General features: G+C 48.1%; 1 protein-coding gene across 1 annotated transcript in view; it reads right to left on the bottom strand.

Moving 5' to 3' along the window:
• Positions 1-8,719: 8,719 nt before the first annotated feature.
• TRIM66 (tripartite motif containing 66) overlaps positions 8,720-19,751 on the bottom strand; it is a gene marked incomplete at both ends in the record, with an annotated part of 49,364 nt that continues 38,332 nt past the window's right edge. Inside the window, 10 exons of the mRNA XM_080817606.1 lie at positions 8,720-8,779; positions 9,534-9,752; positions 10,164-10,316; positions 10,682-10,756; positions 11,082-11,208; positions 11,681-11,970; positions 12,213-12,387; positions 12,782-12,842; positions 14,886-15,078; positions 15,240-15,761. Coding sequence (XP_080673732.1) covers positions 8,720-8,779; positions 9,534-9,752; positions 10,164-10,316; positions 10,682-10,756; positions 11,082-11,208; positions 11,681-11,970; positions 12,213-12,387; positions 12,782-12,842; positions 14,886-15,078; positions 15,240-15,761 — 1,875 coding nt within the window. The remainder of the gene's footprint in view (positions 8,780-9,533; positions 9,753-10,163; positions 10,317-10,681; positions 10,757-11,081; positions 11,209-11,680; positions 11,971-12,212; positions 12,388-12,781; positions 12,843-14,885; positions 15,079-15,239; positions 15,762-19,751) is intronic.

Raw genomic sequence — 19,751 nt, 5'->3', positions numbered from 1 at the left:
ACCCTCTTGTCCAGTGGGGAGACTGCATCAAAGTTTCTAATAACAGAAAACAGAGCTGGATTGTTCAGTGAGCCTTGGAAATGTTACTCATATCAATGTGTCTTTAAGAGGCCTTTGTTTCAGAAAGTGTTATGATGTTCTATAAAAGGTAATCTAATCTATAAATCTGTTTGCTTATATTAATAATTTATTCCTCTTTTGGTAATTTTTTAAACTGAGGTCTCTGCTTCCAGAAATACTTGAGGGGTTTCTCAAGTCAGAAGAACTTTGGAATTTTCTTCTCCCTTTATGCATCCCATTACTCTGTTGGGTTCTTAATCCAAAGAAAGACTTTGAGAATATTTGTCTCATTTAAATTATGCCCTATAGGGTCCTTAAATATCATTTAAAATTATATTCTATTAATTATTTAACCATCTTCTACAGGCTTTTCATTGTTTCTAATATTCTACTATAACAAATCTTTATCATGCCTTAAAAAAATAAAAGTTTTAAATAACAAATTCAAATAACATAAAAATAAGTTTTTAATATCACCAAATATCCTATTAACATTCAGCTTTTCCCAATTATCTGACGATGTTTTTAGTTTGTTTAAAGCAGGATGTAAGTTCGTTCCATATTTTGCAATTGGTTTATATGCCTTTTAAGTCTCTAAATCTATAGGTTTTCTGCCCATCCCACTTTTATCCCCTGTGCAATATATTTGTTGAAGGTACCAGGTCATCTGTCTTATAGGTTCCATGGACTGGATTTTGCTGATTGTATCCTTGTGATGTCATTCAAGACATTCCTCTATTCTTTGCATTTCCTGTCATTTGGCAGCTACATCTGTTAATTGGTAGTTAGACCCAGAGGCCTGATTCGGTTCAAAACATATTTGTTTGGAAGCACTCATAGGTGATGTTGTGTTCTCAGAGGACATGTAATGTCTGGATATCTCTCTATGATATGGGTAGACGTGCATGGTGGGTAGCCATGCATGGTCGTTACCCAGATTCATTCATTCATTAGGGGCTGGAAAATGGTGATATTCCAATCTATCAACCCTTCAGTTCTTAGCTGGAATACTTCTGAAAGAGACACTTCCCCTCATCAAATATTTGGTTACCCAGAGATACATTTCATATAGGGGGGTTACACTTTCATATGGAGAGGATAAATGCTCCATTAAGCCAATTAATAAGTTTAAAAAGTCACAGAGGCTCTGCCCTGGCACAGCCTTTGCCATAAAGTGACACTGTCAGTGGGCCACACCTGCAACTCACTGGAACAAATGGACAGAACCCTTCTCTAGAACCCTAGTGAAGGACAACTGTTTCTACCAGCACCAGGCCTTAATTCTTCGGCTAGAGCATGGCTGAGGTTATGGTGTTCATGTTTCCAAGCCTCCTCTATAGCTGGATGTTGTCTAATAGAATAAGATCTAACCAAGTGATTTTGAGAAGTAGTGATGTATATAACACTTTCCAAGACACAGGTTTTTGTTTATTTTTTCTTTTCTAAACCAGGTTTTATCCATGCAACTCTACTGTAATACCATCCCATTAGAATTACAGGAACATGTACATGCATGGACAAAACAGAATGATAATCTTGATCCAAAGATCATACTTTAAAATATGGAATGCTTCATGAATTTGCATGTCAGAAGCAGTGGTGTGTACAACTTCCAAGACACCAGTTTTGGATGAAATTGCTTGTCCTCCCTCCACTTCCTCTTTCTTTACCCTTCCTCAGACAGGAACACAGACAAGCCACTGGTCAACCACTTCAATCATACAGATGAAAGTGCCATCCTAGAGAATGGTGTAACCAGACCTTACAAAGGACCTGTGTTCTGGGCGCCTGGGTGGCTCAATCAGTTAAGTGTCTGCCTTCGGCTCAGGTCATGATCTCACGTCCTGGGATGGAGTCCTGCATTGGGCTCCCTTCTCAGCAGGAAGTCTGCTTCTCCCTCTGCCAGCCCCCCGCCCCTGCTTGTTCTCTCTCTCTCAAATAAATAACAATTAAAAAAAAAACAAAAAAACAAAACCCTGGGTTCTTCAACAATTTCACAGAGCAAAGCCATCGTTACCTACCTTAACCTGTTTGCTTACCTCTGGGACTATTACCTGGAAAAGAAACACATTTTCATTTTTAAAAGTCCCTTTGTTTTGGGGCCTTTTTTGTCATTACAACAGTTGAGCCTATACTCTTATACCAAAGACAGAGATTTATTTGCCCACTGGACTGAAAGGGTATTCTTAAGCTTCCTGGAGGTTGCTGTAAGTCTTTCTGGGAAGGAGTAGGGGTCAGGAAGACTTCCAGATCTCATCTTAAGCATTAAAAATGATAATCATCTGTGGCCCTTGGGTGGCTCAGTCAGTTAAGCATCTGTCTTCCGCTCAGGTCATGATCCCAGGGTCCTGGGATTGAGCCCATGTCTGGCTGGCTCCCCATTCAGCAGGTCTCTCTCTGCCCTTCCCATTCACTTGTGTTCTCTCCCAAACAAAATCTTTTTAAAAAATGATGATCGTCCTTCCTTGATACACAAAATTCTCTGACACCACATCCCACTGTTTTTTTTCCCATGTCCCTGGCTTCAGAGATAGAGACTATAGTAAGACTACATTAAGGGTGCCGAGGACTGACTAGTGCGTCAGGTGACATCAAGACACCGAAGTGGAGGGTCCCTGACTTGATGAGATTCTCTAAGATTTCTGTATCAGTAGGGTGCTTAGTTCCAACAAAAAGAAACCAATTCTGGTTCATTTAAGCAGAAAATAATTTTATAAAATATTTGTTGAGTGTTCACGGAATTGTTGGAAAGGTGAAAGGATTAGGAGCTAATGGGTCTGGCTGTAGAAAACCAGCACTGCCATCAAGCACCAGGGGCTTCAGCTCATTCTGCTGTTCTTGCTGCCATGGAAACCTCTCCTCACTGCAACCAATACCATCACCAGAGAAGTCTCTGTGGTCCCTGCTTTTTTTTTTTTTTTAATGACTACCATTAGACCTGTATCCTAGCTACAGGGCATTCTGATAAATCAAGATGTTAATATTTTTAGCTACTGTAGTGAAGAGTGAGCTCTGCCTCCCAAGACTCCTGAAGTGGGGAATTCCGCCCAAATAGGAAAGGGGTTCAGATTCTATGCAGTCAAAATGAATGATGAATATTCAAAACAATGTCATTCTCCCCCAGATAGCTAGAAACCACGGGTGTAGAGTGGGCAGAGAGGAGAGCTAAGGCTAGGTGACTGGGGAATGGCCCTATATAAAGCACATTTTTGAGATATTCAGTGCCTGGAAGTGGTGGGCACTCATAAGACTGATTTCTCTTAACTCTGCCTCAGACTCATTGCCTGAATTTTGAGGAATGGGCTGTGTTCATGCAACAAGAAGCTAAGAGTTGAGTTCTTCCCTAGATGGAAGACTTCCCAGTCTATTCTTCCTCACCTTGTGTTCTTCATGATGTTGGAGTCCAGGGGCAAGAAGACCATGAAGTAGGTTCAGCCATCATTACTGAAGAAACACTCCAGGACACAATTATTGGTAAAGAAAAGTGCTATTTTTAATTTGTTCTTGAATGTGTAGGCCCTTTTAAGATCAGTGACATTTCCCTTCACAATATGCCTCCTTCCTGCCCCCAACCACTTTGGATCCAATGGCCACTTCTGAAAAAGGCCCAAGAGGAACTCATCTTAGATATCCAAGAAAGAGGTGCAGCTTGAGGAATGGGCATATGGCTCAAGAAGCAGCTCAAAGCTGCTTTCCTCAAAGTGCTCAGTCTAGCCTGTGAGTCCCTTTGTCCTGCCTTGGCCAAGACTCCCCAGCTATGTCCTATCCCCAATATTCCCTTGCTCCCTGTGGCGCCTGAGCTTTAGAGTTCGAATCACCAGCACCATCATTCCAGTAGCATGGCCTCTGAGAGATCACTGTTTTCAACCCCCTCCCGCAACCAACTTCATAGATGGGGAAACTACCCAACGTCATCATACAGCTCATAACTGGCAGAACCACAATTCAGGTGTTCAGCATCTCAAATCAGATAACTTTCTACTATCTCACCCCACCTCCAAGAAAACCCGACATCGCGTCCAGCTCTAGGAATAGCTGGAGCAAACGGGGTGATATCAGTACAGATGGGAGAGACCTGGCCCAAAGAGGCCCACCTGACCTCAACTGGGCCCCAAGCAAGTGATGACACCCAGCACTTCTCAGTCTTCCCCCCACCAGAATGTTATCAGTGGCAGACAGCCACCCCTGCAGGGATCCTCCTCCCAACTAGAAGCACAACAACCCATGCAATGGAAACATTGATCCCTAGCACCTCACCAACTGTGGCCGGCTCTAACTGGTATGGGGATCATGGCAATGAGCTGCCCATCAGCCTGGGAATCCCATTTACCCAAACTGCTTTTTGGTAAGACTCAATCTACATTCTTGGGCTGAGTTGGATGAGACCTCTTGGCAAACATAACTAAAATCTGTCTCCATGCTGCACTGGGAAGGACAGAGAGAAAGGCTTGCAGAAGCTCTCTTCCCAGGAGAGCTCATAAACATGACTGGCATGGGGAGAACTGAGCCCAGGGGAAGAAAGAGACTGAGGGAAAACAGGCAGACACAGAGGGAAGGGAGCAGGAGCGGCCGTGCTTCCTCCTAACTGCTCCATTCCTGAAGAGGGGAGACCGCAAGGAGCTATGGATGTGTTTACTTATCAAGACATTAAGAAAGTCTCGGCCTGTGTGGCTGAGAGGGAAGAGAATAAACCAGACACCTGCGGTGTCAGAAAAGCCATGTGATGGGGCTGTCTCAAAATAGTGAGTGGTGGATGGTGTGAAATGCTGTGGAGACGTCAAGACAGTTGAGGACTGAAAGGTATTCTTTCGATTTGGCAACTGGGTGGTCACTGGTGACTCTTATGAAAAGCTGTGAAGGGTTGAAGATGAGAAGAATTAATCGAAAAAAAATCCTTTTTCAAAGAAACTTTGTCAATAAGGACAATGGGTAAGGAGCAACCGATTCTAAGAAGCTTTGTTTTAGTCTGGGGGTGACCTCTGCTTGTTCATAGGCTTTGTGGAGCTGCCATTGGAGAGGGAGGTTGAGGTCCCAGGAAGTGGGAGTGGTGGGATAAGGGACAGAGTGAAGTCTTGGAGGCCACACAGCAGGATTCAAGAAACAGAGCACTGAACAGGAGCAGAAGGGAACAATCTGAGGAGGGATGTGGACACAGATGGGAGGGAGAGAGGAGCAAATGGGCAAGGAGTTTCTCACTTTAGGGACTCTGTTCTGTGAAGTAGGCAGTGGGATCAGTCATTTGCTGAGAGCAAAGATGGGGGGCATAGACAGAGAGTGGTGTAATTACAAGTCAAAGATACACCCATCAATGCTGACAGCCCAACTGAGGGTGTCAACTATGAAGCTGTCATGCTTAGCTACCCAGGAGAGGTGAGGAGAAAATAAGCTGATGCAAAAAATGGAGAACAGTTAACAGTTTCAGGGGAAGTTTTGAGTTAGAGGGGATAAGAAAGCTCAGGATCCTAATAAAAATGTCCATATGTGATGGACCACGGGCTCAGGCTAGGGAAAGGAAGCAGCCCGGGAGAAGGCTGAGACAAAGAGAGAGGAGGTCAGGGAACTGGCTAAAGGAGCAGGCAATTTCAATAAACAGCAGGGAGGGCATGGGAGAAGAGGAAGCATGGGGGATGGTGATCCCAAAGCAGCAAAGTCTCAGTTCGGGAGTTCAGAAGAGAAGACTACAGGTGACATGACCTCAGGGAGTGGGAGAGAGAGCAGAGCAGAGCCTGGGCACAAATAAGGAGAGGTCTAGGTCTCAGAAGCAAGGCAAAGACCTGTTGCCAGAGGGAGCCAGAACCTATCAAGTCTTAGAGCAGAGTCTACAGAGGGTCAGGCAGCTGCCACTGTGGGAGGGGGACCTGTAGAGGGGGTGCAGTTGGCAACTGCTAGAAGTCAGGTAGGGCCGGACTACCCGTGTTCTGGAAGAGTACTCCGCAATTCATCCTGCACCCATTTTTGCACTAAAATCCCCTTTGCATCCACTGAAGCCACTCTGCCCTCCTATTTCTCAGTATATTCAAGGAACCCCATTTCTCCTCTCAGACTTGCATTCTATAATGGGAGGACCCAGAACTCACTGCCATTTCATGACTTAGTCAAGGGCCAAAGGATCTGACTGACTTCAAAGGGGGCCATTATGGGAGTAAGTCAAAAGCAGGATCAGCTCAGACGTTAGCAAAGAACCACTGAAGTCAGTCACTCGGCTAGCAGCTTTTTCTTTTAATTTCTAAAAACCCATGTTCTGTTTTCTGCATGCAAAAATAAAACCAAACCATGACATAAAACATTGGTGCTAAGTCCACAGGAAAAGCCTGGGGAGAGGCGGGGGTGTGGGGTAACGAGTGCAGGGGTGGTATGGTGGGGCAGGGCCTCGCACCCTTGCAGGGAAGGACACCCTCCGTCTGCTCAGGTGCTGAAGTGGGCCTCTCAGCAGGCAGGGTCTCTGCGATGGGAAAGGAATATGTGACTCTCCACTACATTGCTAAGATCTCTGGCCCAGCACACTATATGTCATAGGAGGGAAGCCAAGCAGTTAGCCAGGCATTTCTGCTTATTTGTGGCCTCAGTTGGTCCTGTGGAAGGATCCCAATCAGATTTGAGCCTGTCGCAGCCCTTACCTGGCTGTCCGACACATAGCACCACGATGCTCACTCAGGGGAGGTGCGGGTGGGGGCCACAACAAAGGAAAGAGGACCAAGAGCATGAATTAGTGAGGTAATTACAGAGGGAACCTTGCCAAGTCAATTCAACAGGGAAAAAAGATTCAAAAATTGAAAGGAAAGTGGCTAAAACCCAAGCGAGAGTCATGTGTGCCCCAAAGAGCAGAGGGCTAGACCTAAAGATTGCCTGGCTCCTGGAGCATTAAAGACTTAGTTACTCCCGACTAGGAAACAGGACTATGGAAGCCCATCTGTGGAGGAGAGCCTGGCAAGAGCTGGTGAAAGAATGGCAGGCCAAGGGCGAGATTGGTTCTGAAGTGAAGATGGCCTCTCAGCCTGCGGGGTGAAGGAAATGATCAGTAACACCAACTGACAAGGAGAGAAGAAATGTTTTCTCCGAGCAGAATGTTCCCATTGACAAAGGCCCTACACACAAGAACTTCCTTAAACTTCATCTCTTAGCAAAAATAAAGCCATGACCTAAGACTCCCTTGAAATTAGTCACACCGTGACCAGACCAGAGACAGCTGCGTCTGCAGGCCAGGCCACGGGCGCGTCCGCTCTCATCTCCCCCAGCATCATTAGCAGTAGCTTCCTTCTCCACCAAGTCCTCGCTGGGGAAATAGCCTGATTCCCCGCAGCTGCCTATGCCTCCTCCTCCCAAACACCCCTCACAAGCCATGAAGATCCCTCTCCACCTGAGATGCAGTCTGGAATTCCTGTGCCTGCGGCTTCCAGAACACTTCCCTCTGCATTCTTGGAGAAGTGACATCCTGAAGTTGCTTCAAGGTCACTGAAGGACTCTGGCTCACCTCTCAAGTTTTTCCCTTCTCCACCCTAGACACAACATTCCCCCAGGAGCAGTTAGATTGGGCTCCCAGCTCACCCTCTGGCCTTCTCCAGCCTCCATCAGAAAAGGGTGGCCACTAGTGTCTTGGCTTTTTCTGGGCTGTGGGGAGCCCAGGGGCAGGCGAGTCAGAGCACTCGCTTCTGATCTTTGGCTCTGTGAAAGTGGAGAAGCTGAGGGCTAGGATGTCTAAGAAGGAGGAGGAGCCCAGCAGGGTGAGCTGTTCTGGGGCCGCCTCCTTGGCCAGCCCCTGCCTCTCCGGTTTCCAAGGCAGAACTCAGGGTCTGGACCTGAGTGGAGACACTGAAGAGATGGCCACTGACAATCACTCCCAGGAAAGCAGGTTCTGACACTGAAGAAACGCTATGAACCCAAAGTCAGTGGCACAGAGGACAGGCTCTGCAGTTGACATCTCCTTAAGCCTGCCGGTGAAATCTGAGCCTGAAGCCATCAGCAGTCCCTGCACAGCCACCCAGCCCCATCAAGAAGGCCATACCACCTAGAGCACAGCGGCCACCTAAATCAACATCGGGAGAGGGGGCATGAGGAACAAATACCCTGAAAACCGTTAGAACCCAAATAGGCACCAGTTGAGACCTCCAGCCTCTAGAAGCCTCCATTACCCTGCACAGGGCAGCATCCTGTCCCAGCAGGCCAAGCAAAGGCAAACAGTGACAGTCTTTGGCTGTGCTGGGCCAGCGATCACAGGCCTGCTATATGTCAGAACCTCTCTCCCTTCTCTCCCCCCGCCCCTCGGGGCCCAGGAGGGCTTTGGATATATACACTGCTCCTGAGCCCTGCGCACTGAAAGGTGAGAAAAGTCTGCTTTCCTCAGCAGAGAGAGGTCACCAAGGAGGTTAGGTCCTCCCGAGCCTGACTGGCGCGGTCTTGTCCAGTGGACCCTATACATCTGATTTGTCTGGGAATCGGGAACACCTCCCTCTTTGCTGTTTATTACTGGAATCTTCTCTGTAGTGGATGCACGATGGCTCCCAAATGAATGCTGTAAGATGCAAACGGCAAAGAAGAGCACTCCATGGCTCAACAAGACTCGTCTCACATCCACGGTCTGAAGAGAATGAGCTGAAAGGTGGGGACAGTGGTCGACAGGACGGGGTGGCAGCTGCCAGGCTGCTTGCTCTGCTGCCAGCTCTCACACCTGGGAGACGCTGCTGGCCAGGCGGAAGGACATGCGTTTTGCTTTTTCGTTCTCCTGAAAGGAAAAAATATATATATATGTGGCTTTAACATGGCCCAGTGTAGCACCTGTTAATGTGGAAAGGCACAGTGTCCAGACTGGGACTCCCCAGAGTGTAGGTGTTCTACTCTAGCCCAGGAATGCAACAGCGAGACTCACTGCAGCCACTGAACACTACAGTGTGCCAAGTATGGTACATAACGGGGGGGTGGCTAGTCATGCCCCGGCACCCAGCAGGCAGGCAATACGGTTCAGTGGAATGAAACAGCATTGAAATGATGTCTCGAGTCTGCCTATGTGGGACCAGACACAAGGTCGGAGGAGCTCTCTTTGCTGCGAGCAACACCTCTCCCTCCTTCTCTACACCAAGGGTCTGGAAATACACCTTCCTTTCTCCCAAACGCAAGCTGAGATCAGATACAGACAGCTGTTTCTCCTCTCCTAGGGATCACAGTGCAGAATAACCAGCCCTGAGCTGGGAGCTGGGAGCCCTGGCTTCTTACCCTGATTCTGCTGCTAGTTTGCTGGGTGACCTGGGCATGTACATTCACCTCTCTGAGTTTCAAGTCTCAGTAGTAATTAAACTTCATGAGCCTCACACTGCTGCCTTCCCCTTAGACTAAGGGGCTGGGAGTGAGGGTTCACTGTCACCACTCTCCTGTTCCTCCCTAGAAGTCTGGCTTTAGGTTGCCCGACACATGCTGCTGAGGTGCCCCCTGCCTACCCCACCACCCCCCACGCCTGCCCACCACCTGGCAGCAATCTTTACCATGTGTCGCCGCCGCCTCTTGGGCTGGATGCCCTCCTGCACATAGGGGGGCCATGGGAAGCCCTGGGGAGTGGAATACCCACTCTCGCTAGACACCTCCTCGGAGTCTGAGTCCTCCTGCCTTGGCTGGGCAAACCGTTTCTCCGGGTAGATCTCCTTCAACGAGCCCTCAAAGAACACTTCCAGGCAGCGGCCAGCCTCTGCGACTTCTGAGTCAGGCTGAAGAGGAAGGACAGCAGTGATGTCCCTGCCCATTCCCACCAGCCCATCTCTTCGTGGTCCCTCAAGAGTTCTACAGCAAGTGCAAAGCCTGGCTAGTTTCCTGGAGGTCTAGAAGGTGACATTTTCTCCTGAAGACTTAAGACAATCAGTTTAGTATCATCTCTCAAAGCAGAAGTGGCCCTGACAGTTACCCACAGATGGCCAACCACTAGCACTCCCCCTTCTTCCTCCTGAGTCCATGCTGAGGCCCAAGAGCGGGAGAGAGCTTACAAGTACTCACTATGGGGGCCCCAAAAAGTCTGTTCCCAAGTCCTCATGGCAACACAGGACCAAACCTGATATCCCCATCCAGCCAAGAGTCTTGGGGTCCCCGGGAAATAGGGGAGAGGGAAAACAGGCAAGACATACATAATTGAACTTTGCACAGTTCCAGAACATGAGGCGGACGTCTGATACCACCTCCTCTGGGGTGGTATAGTGAGCTGGGTCCTTCTTTTGCAGCTTCCTCCGGATGATCGACAGGTCCATGGGCCTCTTGATAATCTGGTAGTAATGCCGGGCCTTCGGGGAGGAGAGAAGGGGAAGCCAAGCAGGAAGACAGAAAAAGTGGAGGTGCAGAAGAAGAAGGGAAAGATGGAGAATGAGGTAGGACAGGAGTGAAAGAACACAACAAAGAGAAGGGCAGCAAGAAGAAAAGTGGAGAAAGAAGACAAAGAGATAGGGGATAAGAGGACTGGCTCACTGTCCAGTCCAGTGCAGTGGCCGTGGGGTTGGGGGGCTGTGGTGGCCACGGCTGCGTCCGCTAGTCCGGGCACGTATTAACTCGGCTTCCAAGTGGCCATGCTCTGAGCCCGCCCTGGGTACCCGTGGGACCCACCACAGGCCCAGGACCTTGGGAGCCGGCAGAAACAGGCAGCCTTCCTTACCAGCGGGCTAACGGGCTCATGGAAGGGCAGGCTGAGGCTATTGCAGCACAAGGACAGCACCAGCTTTTCACACTTCTGCAGAAACCAGAAGGACAGCATGTTACTTCTCCCTGGCCCCACCTCAAGAAGACTGAAGACAGTGACCCTGGTAACTCCAGCAGGGACAGCTCTGTCCCACAGGGCATGGACTACCATGAGAAGGCAGAGCCCAGCCTCCCAGACCAGAGGAAAATAGCTGGCAGGAAGGAATTCACAGCAGCCCCCCATGGGCCAGGCTGTCAGGCATCACCTAACAGAGAGGTAGCTGGAGAGGCCTCCCAACCCCTCAGAAAAGTCTCAGCCCCTGGCACAGGGGGGCTGCCCCAGGCAGGAAACCTTGTTCCCAGAGACCCCTCCCTACCTTTTGGTCATAGACGCTCAGGCCAGGAGTGGCCCGCATTCCAGGTTGGTAATAGCGGGCATTCTCACAGTCATACTCCATCTCTGGCTGGGTCAGGCTGCGGCACAAGGTACACACCCAGTCTCCCCTGCAGAGGCAAGTGAGGCCCAGTGAGGCCTCAGCACATGGCCCAGAGCAACCTCCCCTATCCCTCTGCTCCAAGATACCCAGGGCAGGTCGGGGGTGGGGGTGCAATAGTTTGGGAGACTCAGTACCTAGTCCTCCCTGTAAGGAATGGCTTCCTAACCACCAGCTGGAAAGAAATTCAGTAACTCGGGATGGAGTGAATCCAGAAAAACAAAGGATTCAGCAGGGGGCTGCAACAGGAGTATGGGGACAAATCTGTGTGTGTAAGAGGAGGCTGGGAACAGAGGAAAAAAGGAAACCACTCCAATCTCAAACATCTGCCTGTCCGTGCACACAAGACAGCAGCAGGGCTGCTAACTTACAGACCTGCAGTTCACAGGGGCCTAGACCGGGAATAAATCCAGTCCAGGGAGCTGTGTGGGCCTGGGAGAGACCTCTCAGAAAAGCACCCTGCTAGGACCTGCATGGCTTACCCCGGGAAGCCAAGCAAGGCTGGCAGGTGGCAGGAGAGGTGGAACACTTTGGGGCAGCGGTCACAGCACAGCAACTCCCCCCCGTTGAGGCACACGGCGCAGAAGTCCTCGTTCTCCATGGGTACTGGGGGCCCCTTCTTGGCTCCAGGGGTCCGAGGAATGAGTCTTTGTTCCTCAGGAGATACACCCTCCCCCTCTGGTGCCTGCTGCCCAGCCAGAGAAGTGACAGTGACCTTTCTTCCCCCCAGACTTGGGGCCTGGATGGCATCAGGCATGTTGTTCTGGCTGACCTTGGAGAAGAAGGGAGTCAGCAGTCAGAGCATAGCACCAACAAGTTGTGGAGGGAGGGAGAAGATGGACTGACCAGGCCCCCAGGCCAGCTGAGCCCCAGGGATGCTGGGACAGCCCCCTCACAGCCAGGGGTAAATCTGCACCGGGTCAGCGACAGAGCCAGAATTCTGACAGAAGCAGAGAGCAAAGAGAGGCTCCCAGGGTGGGCCAAGTTCAAGGACAAGACAGAGCAGAGCAATACCTTAATGGACATGCTGGAGGACTCAGTACCACACTCGATGATCAGCAGGAAGCTCCCATCCTGCTCATTCTTTTGGGGCTTCAACTTGAACACCGGCATCTCTCCCGAGGAGGCAGCACAGATTTTGAGCCGCTCCAGTCGCACGTAGGGAATCTTAGGCTCGCTGTGGAAGCGCCTGTGGCAAGAGACACACCCCTGGGTCTCGGGAGGAGCCTCCTCTGACCAAAGCCTCTAAGTCAGCTCATCCACGATCCCACATGTTGCTGCCCCAGATCCCAGTCCCACCCTGTGCAGGCCTACATGTCACCTTCCTGCCCCGGGGGAACCCTCTGCTCAAAGAAAGGAGAATTCCTAAAGAGGGAGCACATGCTTCCGGTGCAGGATACCCTCCCACAAGATCCTAGGCTTCCAACCACATGATTCTACTCGAGGGTCTGGGAGTTGAAGAAGACGGTTACAGGTAAAATTCTGCTTCTAGTTAGTCTTTAAGGATGCTGGCTTCCTGTGCCAACCTTCCAGGACATAAGGTTGGAGGGTGAGAGAGGGAGGTTGGGCCAAAAGCCTGTTACCTGATACTCTGATTCTCTTTTGCATCCATCTCCAGGGCTCCTTGTTCAAAATTCTCATGCTCTAAGACAAAAGACAAATGCCTGTGATGTACATTTCTGATAACATGCCCTATAACCCATACCTTCCACTCATACATGCTACACACCTGTCACGCAATTATTACCCACACTGTAATCATTCATAATGGTGGCAATCCTACCATGGCTCTCCTTCCTGAGAGAGAAAGAAGGCCACCTTCCTTTAAAAAGATAAACAGGGGTATCTGGGTGGCTCAGTCGATTAAGCATCAACTCTCAGTTTTGGCTCAGATCATGATCTCAGGGTCCTGGGATCGAGACCCACATCAGGCTCCATGCTCAGTGGGGAGTCTGCTTGGGACTCTATTTCCCTCTCCTCTGCCCTTCCCCCCCCCCATGTGTTCGCTCTCTCACTCTCTCTCTCTCTCTCTCTAATAAATAGATAAAATATTTAAAAAGACAAACAGAGGGGTCCCTGGGAAGCTCAGATGGTTAAGGTTCTGCCTTTGGCTCAGGTCATGATCTTCAGGTCCTGGGATCGAGCCCCACGTTGGGCTCCAAGCTCAGTGCGGAGCCTGCTTCTTCCTCTCCCTACCCCTTACTTGTGCTCCTTCTCTCTCTCAAATGGGAATAAACAAAATCTTTACAAATAAATAAATAATAAATAAAAAGACAAACAGATATGGGGTGCCTGGCTGGCTCAGTCAGAAGAGCATGCAACTCTTGATCTTGGGATTGTGAGTTCGAGTCCATATCGGATGTAGCGATTACTTAAATAAAACTTCAAAAAATTAAAAATTAAAAAAGTTAAAAATTTAAAAAACCAAACATTACATTCAGAGGCTATCTAGGGGTGAGTGTTGGGTCAGGTGATGAGGGGCCAGCTTCTCACCTTCCAAGTGAGTTCAGAAATCTCTTGTTCTCCATATATTAGTGTTATGTGCTCTGAGGAGTCCTTCTGTCCAGCCTCTGCCTTTCCACCCAAGTGCTGGGATTTTAATACTACCTGAGAGTCTAGTTCATACTCCATAGGCAAAAGGCTCCCTGCAGCCCTACCCTGAGTAGTGCAGTAGAATGTGTGTAGACGGGCAGGAGGCGGTGTGGGGAGGGAGAAGGAAACTGGTATTTACTGAGCACCACTCAGCACCAGGCACTTTCCATGGGCAACCAGGGTCCAAAAAATTGAACTGCTTAAAATTCAGGGTCCCATTATTATGCAGTTAACAAGAACCAATCATTGTTCGTTGGTCTTTCAGTCAGTGTGAAAAAGCAAGGGGAAAAATTATTCCATTTTCATTTATTAAATGTATGAGAAATGGAGTGATCATTACAGACTAAACACATATCATACATTAAACAGAAAAGGTCCCAAACAGTCACTCAGTGGTTGCTTTCAAACTTCCCAGCTAGCCCTTGCTTATGACAGAAAAAAGGAAACCCCATTTGAGAAGGTATGTAGGTAGGTGAGAAGAGAATCAGAAGGTGTCTGCACTGGTCCAAATTCCCTTTACTCTGGGGCACAACACAAATTCATAGGACTGCCGGGTGTGAGGCAAAGCATGGCCAATTCTTGTTACTACAGAGAAAGCCATCAAATGATCTCACTGTAGTTATTGGTCCCGGTAGTCTATGTAGTAGCTATGATTAGCCCCATTTACAGAGAAGGAAACCAGCTCAGAAAGGTCAAAGGTAAAAAGACAGAACAGAATAAAGAATAAAAGAACAAAGGTAAAAAGTTTTCTAAGTTAGATATACCTGACTCCAAAGTCAGATATGCTATTTTCCCTAAAATATTTCGCCAAGGCTAGCCCCTCTGGGATGAGTTCTTCCTGTTTCCCCTGCCTCTGACCCAGCCCTCCAGAACTTTTTGCATGGAAATGTTACAAAAGGCTAAGTCCTGGCCACAGTGAGGGAAACAGAACAGGTCCCAGTGAGTCTGTGTTGGAGGGAAGTGAACTGAGCCTGAGAGAGAAACGCTGCTCCCTCCTGCCTCGAGCCTGTCTCCTGACCTGTATCTGACCGGAAGTGCTGAGCTCATGCCTGTGGCCTGCAGGAGGGACAGGCTGCTTACTGACTTGCGCCTCACCTTTTGGGTTCCGGTATTGCTGCAGAGCCATGGATGTACTGACTGCTGGGACCAGGGGAGGTTTCTTCACAGAGAGGTTAATTGGCTCCTCCAGTTCTGAAGGCATAGCCAAATCTTTGGAAACCTCCAGACCCGGGGTTGTGGAATCTTGTCCCAGAGAGTCAGTGAAGCGAGTAGAATCCTCACTCTCCATCTTTCAAAAGTGAAAGGCCAAAAAGAATCAAAGAAATCAGATGGTTTTACTGTTAGTAGTCATAGAGCTATTAAGCTAATGTCAGGATAAGCCTTTCAGGGGCTACCCTGCTGCTCAATGATGATCAGAGGAAGTTGAATGTCATTTCCCCCAGGACTTACCTTACACAGGGCATTCCCAAGAGAGGGGTCAGCCCCATCTGCAGGGCACAGGCTCCCTCCAGTTCGGCCAGAGCCGGGACTGCAGCTGGATCCAGTTTCCGGTTGCATGTCAGAAGCTGGAGGCATGCTCTGCAGAGGACAAGTTGCCAGACTTGGCATAGTCTGGGTGGCACCAGACATTGGGTTGGGCCTGGCCTGCGAGTGATCACTTGCTAGGCTTGTGATGGCCTGGGAGGAATCATTCATCAGACCAGGCATAGACTGGGGCGTGCTGCGCACAAGGCTGGGTATGGTCTGCAGATGACTGACTGTCAGGCTCGGCATGGCCTGGTTTTGACCACTCATCAGGCTGGACACAGTTGTGGGTGTGCCGCTCAGCAGGCTTGGGACCATGTGGGAAGGGGCAGCAGTCAGGCTGCTCACACTCTGGATCTGTGGCTCTAGGGTCCTTGCCAGCCTGGTAGATGACAGCTCCATCTCCAATGTGTTGGAAAAGCCCATGATGCTCACCGAAGTGGAGTGCTGCGGGAACGAAGACAGCACAGAGTCGGGCCGTTAGCAGGGGATAAGGGGAGGGGAGGAGAAATGCAGCCCAAGAGAGCTCCCATGCTCAGATTTCACTCTGGCCTCAGAGTCTAGTAGCTGCAGGGAACTCAGACAACACATGAAGTCCTATTCCCAGTCCCCTATGCCAAGGAGGCTGCTAGGCTCTGACAGAGAGGGGGCCACAGACTGAGGACACTGATGTGCGTGTGTGTTTGTCAGACAGTGATGAAACAGTGTGGGAGAATGACAGAGATCACCTACCACCTGCCATGAGGGTGGTACACACACACACACACACACACACACACACACACACACGGAGCCACCATCAGCCCACACTCTTCACCCCCATCCGGTACCTAGGCATAGGATCAGACTGTGGGACTGCCCTCCAACTTCACATTCCCCACTGACTAAACCACTAGTGCCTTCTCATCCCTGCTGGCATTCCTGTGGGCTAGTTTCTGCTTCATATAAATGGAAGAAGTCCAGAAGGCTCAAACTCTGATCTGCCTCAGGCCTTCTCTGAGATAATGCCAAGGTCTGGGGGGACCCAATCAGTCCTGGGGAACCTGAGTCAACTCTAGGCCCTTTTCATGGGCTTGCTCAGATCAACTCCAGAACCATTAGCATTAAGGGAAAGCTTTGACCAAGAGATGGGAAAGTCTTTCCTAGCCCAACTCTATCTGTAAAAGACCTTCCAAGCCAGAAGCAGAGAACATCAGAGCAGCTAGGTCTTAATATGACCAAGTATGGACAATCAATGGATGAGGCTGTAACTTCCCAACCCCAAGAATTGTTTTCTCCTATCTAACTGCTTGGCATTGCAGGGAGAAGAGACCTAAAGGTTCACAAAGTGAAGTTAAAGACATAGATTTCTGCACTGGATGCATTCCATTTCACAGATTGGAGAAACACGTATGATGGAGGGAGGATGGTGAAAGACTGGTTCTAAATGTAACATTTAGGAATTTAGAAGTTTGATATCCCTGCCTTTTTTTTCTTTTTAGACTAAAGATAGAACAACTTGGCATCTTTTGAAAGTCAAAGAGGAAACAAAGAGTAAATATCTCTAAGCTTCCAAAATCAGTGTCTTCAGCCTTTCCCCATGAGTAAGATATTCAAATTTCCATAAGAAAGTAAACACTTCAAATATCATTTCAAGTTTAACTATAAAATTAGCAAGCTTACTTAACAGTGAAGAAAGGTTGTCCTCACCTCAGTGAATGTCCCTCCTAGTTACCCAGTTCTTCAAGTCAGATGCTAGGAGGGGAAGCATCATTGGGCCATCCCTCCTCCCTCACCCAAGCTAATTTCAAACCTCATCAGTTCTACCCCTTAGACAAGTCACATATCTTCCCACTAATTCCTCCCTCTATTGCTGGTGTCCTAGTCTGGGTTACACTTTCGTATTTTCCCAGATGATAGCAGTAGTCTCCTCATTGGAGAAATATTTTCAAAACACAAATCTGACCACATCATTCCTTTGCAAGAAGCCCCACAGTACACTGCACTGTTCTTAGGACAGCTGTGAAAATGACTGCCATCTCCTGTCCTACTCTAGCCACAGTTCACATAACAACCCTCCCATTCTCTGAGCTCTAGCCACTCAGACATTTTTTTCAATTCCTGAAACATGCAAAGCTCTCCTTCCACCTACAACCTTCATCCCCTTCAAACAGACCTCTTCCTCTCTATGGAACATTCTCCTATCCCTGCCCCTATACCACTTGTCCTTCTAAACTCAGCTCACCTGTGATTTTTTTTTTAATCAAAGCCTCTTTTCATTCTGTGGCCCAGACCTCATTCCTCCCTTTTACATTCTTGTAACTCCTTTTTTTTGAGGGGGGTGCTACATTCTCCTAGTTGTGAGACTATATGATGAATCTCTATTTTCCCCCATAAGCCATAAACTCCATTAGGGCATAGATTTTATCTATTTTGCTTACCCACTGTATTTCTAGACCCAGGAGCAGCTTCTAGACCTGGCTGAATAAATGAATTCATGAGCTATTTAAAATTGTTTAAAAAACAACAACAATGTATGACTGTTTATTCTACAAATCTTAAACCAAATAAATAGCAGCTCTGCTCTATTAACATCTGGGCCTATGTGTCTCTCTAAAATCATGACTGTCTGTGTATAGCTCACATTTATTGATAATTTATTATATGTGAGGAAATTTGCTAAGTATCTTACATACATTTCCTCACTAAATCCTCATCACAAATGTTAAAGGGTGGTTGTGAAGATGACAAGAACAAATCCAGGTAAAGGGTTAGAACACTGTCTGCCACGTGGCAGGTACTCTGTGACCCCCCAGCTACTGCCGCTGCTGCCCCTCGTATTGTGACTGTTAGTGTTGTTCTTGTGGCCCTAACCCTATACTTGAGAAAAACGAGGCTCAGCAAGGCATCTGAAATGTTTTATGCAGTTGAACACATAACTTTGTAAATCTCCATTTTCCCTTTATTTGTGCTCACACATAGAAATGCAACTGATTTTTATAGATTGACCTTGTACCCAGAGACCTTGCTGAAGTCGCCTGGGGAATTTCTGTGCACACAAATCATGTCATCCGTGATTAGTTAAGTTTTACTCCTTCCTTTTCCTGCATTTGTTTTTCCGGCCTTACTCTGCCAGCTAAGTACAGAAGGACCAGGTCAAATGATAGCCATCCTAGTCTTATTTCTGATCTTGGGACGATCCTTTCAATGTTTCAACAAATAAGCATGACATGTGATGTGGGATTTTTACAGATTTAGAATCCGGATCTCCGGCGCTGAAGCCACACTCTTGACCATGGCCTGTCTGGTTTGGTCCTTCTCTGTGTGAACTCATCTTCCCCTCTCCCACGCTCTGCTTCAGCCACTGTCCTTACCTTGCCTGCTTTCTTCAAGCTTCTCTCTCTTCCTCTCCTGTTTTTCTTTTTCTTATCACCTCTTTCTCGTCTCTCCCAATGCTTTCCCCTTGTTATTTCACTGCTTTGGTAAAGCTTTTATGTTCTATTCTTAATTCTCAATTTTAAAAAGCAGACGAGCTAAATATAAATGCCCTTTGTCTCCCCAAAGTTCGTTTTTTATATGTTCCTTGGTAGTTCAATAGTGTTCAATAAAAAGGCTCCAATTTGCTCTACAGTCTAAATCCCAAGATAAATATTAAGGAGAAGGTGGTCTGGGGAGAAACTCAAAACAAACTGGGTAGATTAAGTATGGAAGAGCTATCTCAAACATGCCGTAACCTGCCTCCCCTTGGCATCCCCGCTGTCCTGGTTACACACCACCACAGCTTTTTAAGATTCTATCTTTCCTTATCTAAGGACAAGAATGCCCAGTGATGGTTGCAATCCCTTTTGTAATATATGACAGTCTAATCCTTTGAGTTGATTTCTTTCACCCTTTCCCCATTTGACATGTATATCTTCTGCAGCTCTGGTGGTCATTTCGTCTGCCAAAGACACAGATGGTTCTATGAGATCCTTGGTGCCAAGCACGAAGGGCACCAAATAACTGCCAGTGGCAATCCCAAGTAAAAACGGTCAGGTGCTGTATGTCACAAAATAGGCACAACATGAAATTCCCAAGGACAAAAACCCCCCAGGTTAGAGGTAGGCTATCTCCACCTCTATCTCCAGATTAGAGGCAGGATGCTTTTGTAGGATATCAACTCCCTTTCCTGATTACTTATTGCATATCATGAAGTGTGACTTAATGCAATGATAGAGGAGGGTATGCAGACTGGGCCATGGAAGAACTATGGAAATTCTATCAGAGTTTATTTTGAGCTGGGCCTGCTGAACCTGCTCCTATAACAGCCAGCACATAGCACAGGGTCAATAACATGTCCTAAGATACTAAAAACTAGTCTTCTTCATGTCCACATCCACAGCCAACCTCAAGGAGACCAAGGCCATCAGGAAGTGGGGGGAAGCTCTGGTAGTGGTAAAAAGAACCTGAGAAACATCC

The sequence above is a fragment of the Martes martes genome, assembly GCF_963455335.1.
Source record: "Martes martes genome assembly, chromosome: 10".
In the NCBI taxonomy this organism is placed as follows: Eukaryota; Metazoa; Chordata; class Mammalia; order Carnivora; family Mustelidae; genus Martes; species Martes martes.
This window is presented reverse-complemented; position numbering and strand designations above follow the sequence as displayed.